We start from the raw sequence: 13,532 nt of genomic DNA, 5'->3' as shown, positions 1-13,532 counted from the left end.
GTGGTATGCGTACCACAGTTAGAGAACCACTAATTTAGGGCACAAACATGCTAGTTATTATTATAAAAAAAAATCTGAAGCTACTTTTTATCAGATAAATCATAATCAATTAGCAAATTCTGAGCACATTTTAATGACCACTAAATCACTGTGATTTTTACTTTCCAAAATTATTGAAGACAACAAAAACATACCAGCTTTTCATTTATTTTGAAATTTTTGAGACTTGAAATGTAAAATGTCTGTCTCTAAAGCACTTTGGGTGAACCTCTGTTATTTAAATATTTTATAGAAAAATAAATAAAATAGATGCAACAGTCAACACAAAAAGGTTCAGACATTTTTCATAGTGCATGTTTGAGGTGCATCGTTTCATTTCCAAAAAACTAATTTCAGTGGGCTACACACTGAACTTAGAGCATAGAAACAAAGCATTGATTCTATCACACTAGTATAAATTTGTTGGTGTCTATACTAGATCGATCGGCCCACCTCTAAATTACGTGGGGACTACAAAGATTCCCTGCAGAAACCTAAATCAGGCATAAAATATCATCAGAGGGTGGCTGCTCTCAGTTTTAGGCATGTCTAGGCATGTCTCGGTGTGTACGAGGGAACGCAAACACATGGTATCCCTATATAATTGAGCTTTCCACAAACATACACACTCACACTTGCCCGCGTAATTAGCAAATTCTGCCATGATGACGCACAGCTGGTAAAAATGTATTGACTCTTGTATTGACTCATGATTGCCCAAGAGTCAATACATTTTTACCAGCTGTCTGCACTAAATATTTGCCATTAGTGTTTCTTTGCCTTTTCTCTGTGGAAGTTGTGCAGATATGCAATACTTATTTTTCACATCTCAAGCATTCTGTTTTCACAGGAAACCCATCAAATTAAAGTGCAAAGCCTGCTTTAGAAAGGTCAGGATTTATGGCCACAAATCACTCACATATAGATTATACCAATTAGTTAATCATTTCAGTAATGTTTCTGCATCATCATAGGCTGAGAACATTGAAATGGAGTCAGTGTTTGCTTGAAAAAAGACTTTTAACGCAGCCAGCTTCAGGGCAACAGTGTTTCACAACAGAATGTACTGAAATGACACATCAGGCCTCTGAATTCCTATCTTCATCTCCATCACTCCTTCTTCCTTGCATTATTCATTGTGTGTCGCTGCTTCCATGCTCTCTTTCCCTCTCCTTTTCTGTCCTTCAGTGACACCGGACTACATGAGTGAACAAACACAAGCAGCAGTAGTTCCCTCAAGGACGCACATATAATACACAGCCACTTTAGAGCACTTCCGTAACCAAATAGTATCAAAGAAATGAGTCAGGAGATCATCTGATAGCAGCAACGCAATAAATAGCATCAGTCAGTGACAGTGTGTGTGTTTATGTTAGCATGCCCAGGAGCCTTTACAGTAGGAGGTACTAGGTTTTATTAACATTTATTTACACTGTGTGTGCGTGTGCGTGTGTGTGTGTGTGTGTGTGTGCGTGTGCGTGTGTGCGTGTGTGTGTGTGTGTGCGTGTGCGTGTGTGTGTGTTTGTCCTACCGTCTTGGGGCAGTGTACGTATCGCGCCAGATTGATAATCAGATCATGCGTGATGGGATCAACCAGGTTTCTGAAGCTGGCGTAGCGGTACAACACGTCATCCAGTGATGTTGATTCCATGCCTAGGTCCTACACACACATTAAGTAAGACCATATGTATTAGCAATATATTTATGTAGCACATTTCATATAAACAGGCTCTACATTAAAAAAAAGGAAAGATAATGAGGGAAAAAAGAGAAAAGAATACAGGTTCCATGACTGCTACGAATTCATTCATTCCCTCATATGTAAGTCCGAGCGAGTATGTCAAAGACGTTTACATTCTGAATGCAGCTTTTTAAACTTCCCGACCCCCTAAAGCATTGAATTAAAGCCCTCTGAACTGCTTCCTGCTGTCTGACTGTCTGGTTTCTGGAGAGGAGGCCAAAAAACAAAATTTGTCACATCTCAAGCCCCATCAAAGCCAATGAAGCATAAACCTGTTGGCAGAGCTTCACGCATGAACAGCAGTCTTGTTAAAACTTCAAAAGTCAACATGAATGACAACGCCACATGAAAGTGTGCAGGAGAGGATTAGACTGCCACAGTTGAAAGTATTTTGAGGAAAAGCTCCTGTCACTGACTTTAATATGAAGCCTAAAGCAGAGCACAGGCTGTGTATGCTGGATGCAGTACAACTGAGCAAAACAACCATGCTATGCTATTTGTTTGAGCTCAAGTCACTGATGACATTAATCATTTACATTATCCATCATGCTCCATTATAAGGACCCAAAAGTTGATTTGTTTGGGAACAAAATTAAAAGGTTAAAACACTAGCAAAGCTTTATGTTTGGGTTTTTAACAAGTACAACAAGAGTATGAGAGTGCTCCATGTAACACAAATACTACTGTCAATCTTGATGTTTTTAGAACTTAACTAACAGCGGGACCAAAAATTGTAAAGTTTGTCCTGAGTGTGGGAGTAAAGGAAAGGTCACTTTCTTGGTAGCATGAATGTGCTCATTTCATGGCAATCTGCCAATTAGATTGTGAGAAATCCTGACATTTTGCTCTAGCTCGTGCAGTGTGCAGGGGAAAGGTTTAATCTAGGCACAAATTTGTTCTGTAAACGTCTGGTCCAGCTCCCAAATACATAACTGTAGTTCTAAAATACTACATTTATTTCCTGCTTGATCCTGTCAAAGCAGAAAACGCTGGAACACCAAAATATTCTGCATTTACGCTTTGCAGACCACGAGTGAGCTCTAGGACTCTCAGTTTTTTCTGCTTGAGTGCTCATTTTTAGCTGTGCTGCTGGCAAGACGTTGTGGATGGTAATGTCCTTCTGCTACCATCCAAAGCATTAGCCTATATATTTTACATAAATTCAGGGTTTAGTAACAACTTCTCCTCAAGCTCCATCATCAGATCAACTAATTTATCTAATATCACACTTTCAAAGCTAATGACCATGCTTAAAGCTTAGGCTGCACTTTAATAAAAAATGTCACTAAATATTTCTTGATGCATGCTCAATCATCCAAATAAGTAAATTCCCAAAAGTTCATTCTGTTGTGGTTGAATCAATACACTGTGTGCACAATTATTAGGCAAGTGAGTATTTTGGCCATATCATAATTTTTATGCAAATTTTCAAGCTGTATAAACTTGTGTGCTTATTGGATTTAAGCATATCAGGTGATGTGTATTTGCATAATGAGTGAGGGCGTGGCCTGGGAAGATCAACACTCTATATAAAAGTGTGCATAATTTCTATGCAGCTTCTCTTCCTCAGGCAAAATGGGCCAAAAAAAAGATGTAAAGGTATTTCAGAGGGATGCAGCAGTCTTGAAACTGCTAAGATATTGGGGCGTAACCACATCAAATGTTTTGTTGCAAACAGGGTCGCAAGAAACGTATTGAGAAAAAAAGACGGAAATTAACTACCAAAGATTTGAGAAGAATCAAAAGTGAAGCTATCAGGAACCAATTATCCTATAGGGCTGCCATATTCCAGAACTGCAGCCTACCCAGAGTGTCCAGAAGTACAAGGTTTTCAGTGCTTAGACACATGGCCAAGGTAAGGAAGGCTGAAACCCCACCACCACTGAACAAAACACACAAGTTGAAACATCAAGAATGGGCCAAGAAATATCTGAAGACAGATTTTTCAAAGGTTTTATGGACTGATGAGATGAGAGTGACTCTTGATGGACCAGATGGCTGGGCCCATGGCTGGATCTGTAAAGGACACAGAGCTCCACTTTGACTCAGACGCCAGCAAGGTGAAGGTGGGGTACTGGTATGGGCTGGTATTTATTAAGATGAGCTAGCTGGGCCTTTTCAGGTTGAAGATGGCCTCAAAATCAAACTTACTCCCAGTTTTCTTCAAGCAGTGGTACAGGAAAAAGTCTGCATCTTTCAAGAAGACTAGTATTTTTATGCAGGACAATGCTCCATCGCATGCATCGAAGTACTCCACTGCATGCTTAGCCAGTAAAGGCCTTAAGGATGAAAAAATAATGACATGGCCCCCATTCCTCATCTGACCTAAACCCTATTGAGAACCTGTGTGCCCTGCTTAAGCAAGAGATTTATAGTAGAGGAAAACAGTACACCTCTCTGAACAGTGTCTGGAAGGCTGTGGTTGCTGCTGCACAAAAAGTTGATCATCAACACATCAAGAAACTGACAGACTCCATGAATGGAAGGCTTGTGAGGGTAGCTATATTGGTCACTGATTTTCTTTGACATGTCAGAAATGTTTATATGTAAATTCTGAGTTGTTTTATTACTCTTACTTTAATAATTGTGCACACAGTGCATAGTTACTAAAAAAGTTACCATTTAATATACTTATAACTGCAAAGAAATATAGTTTCGGTATATTTTCTTTTGAACTGCAAAGTTAACATTTGTGAGACCAACTGATAGTGAGGGCAGGATTTCTGTTTTGTTTGGTTTTTTTTTGGGGGGGGGGGGGGGGTTATTATAAAATACAGGAAAAAATATTGGGCAAAAACAGTTTGCCACTTTGGTATTTTGTCAAAATGTATTTCACTTTGGGGTAAAGTTAGCGTTCCCCAAGATCAAACTTCAAGCTCAGATTTATAGTCGTGATTTATGCGCTTCATAAAGAAAATGTTGAAATTGTATATTTTCATTATATGTGTGGTCTGTATATGTCCCGTGTAACAGGATGCATATTGTATCCAGTATGTAATTTGCTTTACTAACTTTTTTATCTATACCATTATTATTTGTGTGGATGCTAGAATGCTGCTTGGAAGATGCTCTGAGAGAAAGAATGTGTGGAACAAGAATCCAGACACTTTTTAGCCTGTAGGTAAGTGCAGATATATTTTCATGTGTTTGGATTTGTTTTGCAGGCATTTTATTGCCAGCTGAGTGGCATCAGGACTGACCTTTAGAAATGAGAGAAAAGGGAAGAGCGAGACTGATGGATGCTCAGTCTCCTAGAGAAAGCTATGACTCACTGAGGTTTCCATGCTGCTTATTGTTCTAATTAGGATCGGTCAACATCAAAGCAGTGGTTGGAACCCAGCTGAATATTAACAAAGGTGGAGCTGAAGAGACGCGGCAAACACAAACACAATGGATCAAGTGCAGCTCTTTGCTAAATAAAAGGAAATGGCAACAGAGGCAGGTGGAGCTATATATGAAGCAGATGTTGAACCTTATCAAAAATCACATCCTGACCAAACAGTATGCGCCACCTCTGACAAGACAGGCCTCCATTTTGTTATTTTTGTAAGAGAATCTGGACCGGGATCTCACATTTGGTAAAGAATAAGAAAATAAATGCCATATTTAACAGCCTTGCACAAACACGAAATGACATGTGGAGCAATCACTCTCGATTGTCACTGTCGATGAAGAGCCACCTCGACAGGACAAGACTCGGCTGACAAAGGTCACTCTTTCGAGGATGCCAATGTTCACATTTTGGACAGAGAAGACACGGTTTGAAAGAAGAGTGAAAGAATCCATCTATGTCCACTGTAAACGACCATCTTTGAACAGAGGCGGTGGCTTACGACACCAACCGTCTGCCATCTATAATCCAGTTTTGAGATCCTTTCCCAGACACCTTAACGCCCACTCACATCCTGGACCATTTGACCTCAGGAAATCACATGATAGGGTGGGGCTAGGTTTCACAGCGGGTTCACCTGAAACCTTGGCTGATTGTGACCCACACCCGTTTTCACCCCTTGGCTAGTGTGATTAGGTAGAGTATCAACAGTGGGTTCATGACCCTCTTGGGGGACACTCCCCTAAGACTTAAATCTGGGACTCTCCAGCATTTGACGTTAGAATTGAAGAAGCTTCTCGGATGAGAGGTGAAACATCTTCAAGCAACTCAAAGAAGTCCAGACGTTTTTCTTTCCAAGCTCCTTAGACTACGATGACCTGGATGACTGAGAACCTTCACAGACACTGTCGATTATGTATTTATTTATTATTAACATGGTGCCAGCCTGTGGTTCAGCTTCCGCGACTCCCTTCCATGTCGAAACCATCAGCCGCAGTTTTGGCTGAGGGCAACAAGGGATCTGTTTCTGACAGGCCAGCTTGGTGCGCTAGCCGTTGTTGGAGACCGTTAGTTAGCTACCATCTGGCAACGCGAAATAGCCAACACTCCTGTCTGTGGACAGCTAGCTAGCCTATGAAACTAGCTAGCTTCTTAGGCTACCTAAGAAGCTAGCTAACTTGAGATATATGCCCTGAAATGAGAATAGGTTTTTGAATACCTACTATGTAACAGTGCAAGCTATTTAAAGGTTGGGTGGCTCTGCCCAATGTGATTGTGGCAATCAACACCCAATCAGGATTGGCAGAATGAGATACATGCTTCTGAGGAATACTCAGGGAGGTGCATCCCATAGTGAGACATTGAAACAAATGCTAAGAGTCAGAACCTTTATTCACCCAGGAAATGAAACTCCTGAGAACAAGATTGTCTTTTAAGACAGTGTCCAGGGCCCAGACAGGCAGCATTAACCTAGCACGTATGAGTCTACAGTATCAACCTGTTAATTACAACATAGGCTCACCCTAAATCATGTCCTGATGTATTGTCTTTGCGGACTCTAATGAGGACCATTGTTTATAAAATGTAGATCATGCTGTTATTGAAGAAAACTCTAAGGTAGCGATGGAGCCCATAAACCAATCACTGAGGAAGTTGATGGCCATTTTTTCATAGGCATGCATACAACCTGAGGAGTCCCCCCCCCCCCCCCGCTGGCCATTTGAAAGAATGCAAGATTCACACACTTTGGCATTACCACAGCCATCTTTTATATTCAATCTATGCATAAAAGTTATATAGTGTATATGCTGATCATATATTGGTAGTTAGATAGTTTTTACTATTATATGTATGCAGACATTAAAAAGAAATTCTCACATGACTATATCTTTTTTTTCTTTTTTAATTTTTGTTATTTAGATTTATTTTATCATATTTTTATTAATCCAATGGCGAGTCTGTTCTAGTCTGTTCTTCTAATAAACAGGTTAACTGGCTAGTTTATTATGACAATTATGAGGGAAAGAGTTTTCTTTTTTTTTTAATCTTGTTTTTCTATCTATAAAACAAGGGGCAGCTAATGTAACTGTTGGGGCTTCTTTCATGACGTTTTGACTGCCATGTCATTGTCTCTATTGAAATGGTGCCCGACCGATCTTGAATTTGCTTATTAGCACTGCCGGCAGGACTCAACCCATGGTGATTCAAAGAGCCGCGGACTATATGAATCATTCAATCAAATGGCACCATGTTGAGACACTGCCCCTCAAGTGCTGATTAGACAAAAATAAAAGATGGCTGAGCGAACATCAGTGCAATGTATGGAGATAGATCCACTCTTTTATGACGTGCTTTATCAAAACAGCACAAAACTCCACAGGGAACTTCTGCAGTTCTGGGAAAACGGCGAATCTTTGGAGGCTCTGGACACAAATCATGCTGCTGTAACATGAAGTCACGGTCTTTGTCTTGGTGTCCTTTACAGTTCACTTCCTTGGTTATTTTGAAGGTTTTCCTGTGTTTTTACATCCTTACTTTTTCTTTTTCCCACTCTTTCAGTGTCATACACAGAGTTGAAACATCTTAATATCCCTTTCTCCTTGATGTGGATTTAGTCTATGCTTGTTTTAATCATTTTTGCCATTTTTCTGTTCAGCCCTCATCACATATCTAATAAAATAATTTTAGCAGCACATGTCAGAGTCGAACCTTATCCATAACGGTAGATTTGGATTTCATTTGTGTTTTCTAACATCACTGCCACAATTCAGATCTATGGGATACCTCCTCACAAGGCAGGTGCCATTCTTTCATCGCATGCTTGTGATGAAACAGAGTTTGGTAAACCAGACTTACTCCCTGAGTTAAGCTCCACAGGATTTCAGCAGCTGACTGGTATCTTCAGACGTTAGAGGCAACCGCAACGCTACACCACTGCTGCTACTACTACTGAAACCCTGGTCACATGTGATGGCTTCAAAAAAATCCCATGCAGCTGAGTGGAAACACCTGAAGGAACCCTGCCAGATAAATTTAGCGCCAGTAAAGCACGCTCCGGCGCTCTTTCTTACAGTTAAGCGATCAGCTGTGAGGGGGCCCGGGGGCGAACGGTGTAGAGAGATGCCAGTTTTTGGTTGCGAGTTAATTGAAGAGCATTGATTGAGAAGAAGGCCTCCTCATTATCTCTTAACAGAGCTCCTGTTTCATTAATCAATGTCTACTTGATTCAAGCTCGCCAGTTTATCGCCATTGTTTCCAAGCAACAATAAAGAGACGCTCGTAACCAACACACTCTTCAAAATCAGCACTTCACTTTCATCTCTCCTTGTTTCCCTTTCCCTTCTCTCTCTCTCTCTGTCATGTTTCCCTCTAAGTGCTGTCTTTCACTGTCTCTGAAATCACTCACCACCACTTCTTGTCTGTCCTCTGCTTTAGCTGAACACTAATGGTAGTCTTTCTTTTTTCTCTCCTCCTGCTTCCCTTTATTCATAGTAATTGTCTTTATCCAATTCATCCTGTTTCTGTCCGTCACATACTGTTCCGGCAGAGCACAGGCCCTACGCAACATGAAACTAAATATCATCATTATATTACTGGAACTCCTCCAATTATGCCTTCATGACCCAACATCAAAACCTGTTATTATCTCTATTATGTTAATGCAAATGTAAGGCAACCCAGTTTGTTTTCAGCCTTCTCCGTTTGGCCTCTAAAGCTGGAACACCCTGCTGATAAAGAAATACAGACCACATCCTTCAGTCTCCAACATCCCTGAGTACCTATTTGGTACTATTTGGTGCTCAGGAAGCAGCACCTCAGGCTTATAGACATACAGCTTCCCCAGATTGCTGTTTACTGATTACTCAGTGCTAGTTGGACGTTTTCATTCCACCACTCAGCATTACAACAAATGGCCTAAATCCTCCATCACTAAGCTAGGCTATACATTTTATTATAAATAAAATAATGAATAAATTATTATAAATAATAACATAAATAATAATTATTTGATTATTATTGTTACTGACACCATGAGAAAGAACAAGGTGCTGATAGAGATCTTGTAGATATAGTAGTGGCCGTTACAGTGGTTAAATTGATTGCCATTAGGTAGAGGTACCTGAAGCAGCCATATAAGCTGCTTCTAAAGTGGAAAATCTCTAAAAACAAGCAAACAAAACAGATCTAAAAGTAGCTTATTCTTTCAAGAGGAAATAGTCTGAAATTCCTACAAGAAACAGGAACCATTTGGGGAAGTCGATTTTTCTACCTGTTTCAAACTAAATCTTAATCATATTTTGTTTCAGGCAGTTCTGCTTTCAGGAGGTTTACGAGCATCTGACTTGGAGCTTGTGATGCTGAAATAGCTGATTGTGAAAACAGAAACAACCAATAATAACAAAATAAAGGAATAAGTGCTGGAGGAACTTGTACCTGTTGGGAAAACAATCAACTTGAGCAATTAAATTAATTCTTGAAAAATTAAGTTTCCTGAAACTTTTTGTGGACCTATAGTAAACCAGTAAGCATCCTGGTTCATTTCAACATCTTATATGCCTAATTTTCCCATTTTTGTGGTTACTGGCAGTCTAACATGGAGTGTAAGTGGGGAAAAGGCTATGCACAAAACATGAATTATGAGTCTTTCTAGATGGAAGTCTCAGGTCTGTTTGGAAGTGCTTATCTCATTAGATCCCACACTAGGGATCACAGCCTGGAGAAAACTTACTAGATGACCAAATTACCAGCGTATTAACATTAATTTGTTTACATGGAAACAAAAATTGTTTCTTTCCACGTCTTGAAATTAGCTAGACACAACCTCACATGAACTACAAAACATTGCATATTACACTGTGTCACTATTATTTCAGCATGTGAAAACATAAAGTATAATCTCAGTTACAAAAACGTTGGGACATTGAGTAAAGTGTAAATAAATACAAAATGCAACGCCTTAAAAATCTCACATATCCATATTTGATTCGAAATGGGATACCTAAGGCATATCGAACATTTAAATGAACAGATTTGACTATTTCATGAAAAATATTAGCATGAAACAAGTTCAGGAACATTTTTACACTGATTGGTTACTTGTGTAAAAAGTTGAAAATGTATTAAAAGATCATCTGAGAGAGCCAGTGATTCTCAGAAGTGTAGACAATTGCAGATTAATACACCACTGTCCAGACTCCTAAATTTGCAAAGATTTTGAATATCTCATCATCTCCAGTACATGACATCATCAAAAAGACTCAAAGAATCTGGAGGAATCTCTGTAAGCAAGGGACAAGGCCAATCCTGTATTGGATGTCCTTGACCTTCAGGCCTTCAGACAGCACTGACAGATGTGATCAGGAACACTTCCAGAAATCACTGTCTCTGAACACCCACGTATGCAGGTCAAAGCTCTGTCATGCAGAGAAGAAGCCATATGTGAACATGATTCAGAAACACTGCTGTCTTCTCTGACCCAAAACTCATTTAAAATGGACTGAAAGCAGAAAACTGCTTTGTGATCAGATCAATCCAAATCTAAAATTCTTTGTGGGAAACATGAACGGCGTATCCTCCAAACTAAAGAGGAGAGGGCCCTTGCTATGAGCATCTCTGGTGATACTGGGGTGCATTATTGCCTATCAAAAAGGTAGCTTGCACATCTGGAAAGGTATACACCAGGGGTCCCCAACTCCAGGCCTTGAGGGCCGGTGTCCTGCAGGTTTTAGATCTCACCCTGAGAACCTTCACAGACCTTTGTGTTAACGTTTGCTTATCACCGCCATCTGCCACCAGTGCATAGAGCTTTGATCAGTAAATAGTAACAGAACAATTCTGATGAAAATCTCCAAAGTCCAAACAGTAATCTGGGGAAGCTATGTGTCTATAAGCCTCAGGTGCTGCTCCCTGAGTTTGAGTCACGAGGGGATAAACTATAAACACTGCCAGCGTATGGGCTCTGTGAAGTGTGTCGAAATCAGTTTCTTCCCTCACTGTCTTCATCTGCTCTTTTTAGTTTCCTTACTGTCACAGTAATAAACACAGATTGTTTCTCAGAATTTTACCCCTGTCATCCTCAGACCCTTCCCTTCTCTGCCGCTCTCCACATCATCCCATTCAACTGGTGGCATTTTCTTTCTCCTGCTTCCCTTTTGTTTCTCGCCACACCAGATTCTCCCAGCCTGTTGTTGGGCTTTTTCTTCTCTCTGTAGCAACAGCAGCATCCAGACTGAGAGAGGTTGTAAATCACAGCACTCTCTCCACTCTGTACCCATGCAGCAGACTCAGGCACTGCCAGGCATACTTGCAGGGAGGACGTCAATTCATCAGGCATGCAGGAAGTCAGTCTCTGAATGGCTTCAGTCAGTGAGCATCAGCGGTTAGTCTGAGCCTGGCTTCTCTTTCAGCATCAGTGTTGACATTAACTTAAGGTAATAGAGCACGACAGGAAAGAACAGAGGAAGTGTGCAGAAAGAAAAAGCATCATTCACACAGCAGACTAAGCGACTACCTGTCGGAGCGTCTTCAGCATCTCCGTGGCCTCATCCTGCTTGCCCTGTTTGGCCATCAGCATCATCTCCTGGATCATGCCGATGCGGCGCTGGTAGGGTGGTGGTGGCGTCCCGCTACGGCTCAGCCTGTCCCCTGACTTCAGCATGAGGGAGGCTAAGATGTCTCCCCGCTCCTTGGTGGGTGTCCGCTTCCAACTGTGCTGAGGACTCGCTCCTGCAGGCTCCTGGCCTTTAGCCTGCTTGGCACCCATGGTGCTGCCTCTTAATGTGAACTCTGGCAACAAAGAGATTGGTCCCACAGAGCAGTCATGCAGCGGCAGCTTTGATTCCTGTGTCAGACACCTGCTTCAGTAAAACGTCAGCAGCTCATCACGTCTCTGTGAAATGTGGAAAGTGTGCCTGCTCCCAGAGTACAGTACAACACTGCAGATACGCTGAGAAGGAGCGCTGGTAGTTTTGTGCTGTTACTCACAGGAGCTGGAGCTCATGTAGGGAACAGGTCTTTGGATGCTGCCTGCCGCATGGCCGCAGAGCGCGGACTCAGCAGAGTCAGGCTGCCGGAGATCCCCAGCAGTGAGTCTGCCTCAGCGACAGCCTCCTATCCCGGACCCAACTTCAGCACCAAATATTTACCCTCTCCTCCTCCCGAGCTGTCCTCTAGAACACAGCGCTCTGTCCTGGAGCAGAGGAGGAGCAGCGGGCGGAGGATCGCTGCTGCATGAAGCAGGGCATGGCAGTGTTTACGTCTGCGGTGCTCCTCGTTCTGCCCTGTCCCTCCTCGGCCGCTGGAAGTCCCGCTGTACCTGCAACAAAAGCAGCGCTGGTCCTCCTCCCGGCCTCACTCTCCATCATTTGCAGGCAGGAAGCAGAAGTCGCGCCTCGTCCTGCTGTGTGCAGGCTGCGGCTCAGCGGGCTTTGACAGAAGGGGCCGGACTGAGGTGTCCCCTCCCCGGGACCGAATTATGTATCGCACCCTCTGTTCGAGTGCACGGGGGCGCGCAGCGAGTGCACGTGACCGCAAGTCTTCCTTCCTCCTGGCGGGGTGATGAGGAGAGGCAGGAGGAGGGCCGGGAGGGTATGAGCACTGCCAAGTGTCTAGTTACACGGCGCTGACGCTCCGTCTCCGCGGGGGAGGTTTTTCTACCAGAGTCCATTCAAAATGTGTCGGCTTGTAGCTGCACTGCTCACAGGCAGAAATGGATAGGGTGTATCTGTCGAGATGAGTCATTCATTTTAAACTGTAGTCTTCTAAGAAAATCGGCCAACAGTGGACCTTGATTTAAGCATTTTGTATCTAACAATTTAAAAAAAAAATTTTTTTTGCGGAAATTGTAAACCACAACACCAACTTACAAGTTAATACCCGATTAGAGTAGATCTACTTTGTGCACTGCTCTGTGCAGTCACATTTATTTAAATCACACCTAAAGGGGCTTTAAATTGTAAAATAAAGAGCCCACAGAAAAAAACCCAACAATCACTTGGCGACAGTGGGAAAGAAAAACTCCCTTGTAAGGGGAAGAAACCTCCGGTAGAACCAGGCTCAAGGCTGCACCTCCCTGAGCCCTGACACATAATTGGAGGGGTGCTCTTTTCTATACCCACGCTCATCGTGGTGAACAAAGAACTAAGAACACCTGACAGTAGTCAGGTGTTCTTAGCATCACATTTTTCTGCCCACATTTTATTTTTAAACCTGTTGCTAGAAGTTTAAGTGTCAGCCAAAATGATTTTCATATCAAAGCATTTTTTTTTGAAAGTTTATTACAAGTTTTTGTGAAATCTAGTTTTAATTGATTTTGTTTTTTTAGTTAGTTGGGATAAACTAAAACACATACATGAGTGTTTTCTCCAAAAAACAAATTGAAACAGCTGTCAGTTATTTATACTACCAGGGAAAGACCTGCAC

The 13,532-nt window shown here is 41.8% G+C and overlaps 1 protein-coding gene across 1 annotated transcript in view; it reads right to left on the bottom strand.

Moving 5' to 3' along the window:
- lrrc75a (leucine rich repeat containing 75A) overlaps nt 1–11,874 on the bottom strand; it is a 68,212-nt gene extending 56,338 nt beyond the window's left edge. The window contains exons 1-2 of the mRNA XM_085370651.1: nt 11,623–11,874; nt 1,571–1,699 (exon numbers count right to left, since the gene is read on the bottom strand). Of these exons, the coding sequence (XP_085226777.1) occupies nt 1,571–1,699; nt 11,623–11,874 (381 nt within the window). The remainder of the gene's footprint in view (nt 1–1,570; nt 1,700–11,622) is intronic.
- Nucleotides 11,875–13,532: the final 1,658 nt, after the last annotated feature.

Source organism: Diplotaxodon limnothrissa, linkage group LG14 (assembly GCF_057381915.1).
Source record: "Diplotaxodon limnothrissa isolate DT_005_m linkage group LG14, D_limnothrissa_male_GT1.1, whole genome shotgun sequence".
Lineage (NCBI taxonomy): Eukaryota > Metazoa > Chordata > Actinopteri > Cichliformes > Cichlidae > Diplotaxodon > Diplotaxodon limnothrissa.
The sequence above is the reverse complement of the archived record's forward strand: the minus strand, read 5'-3'. Positions and strand labels throughout refer to the sequence as shown.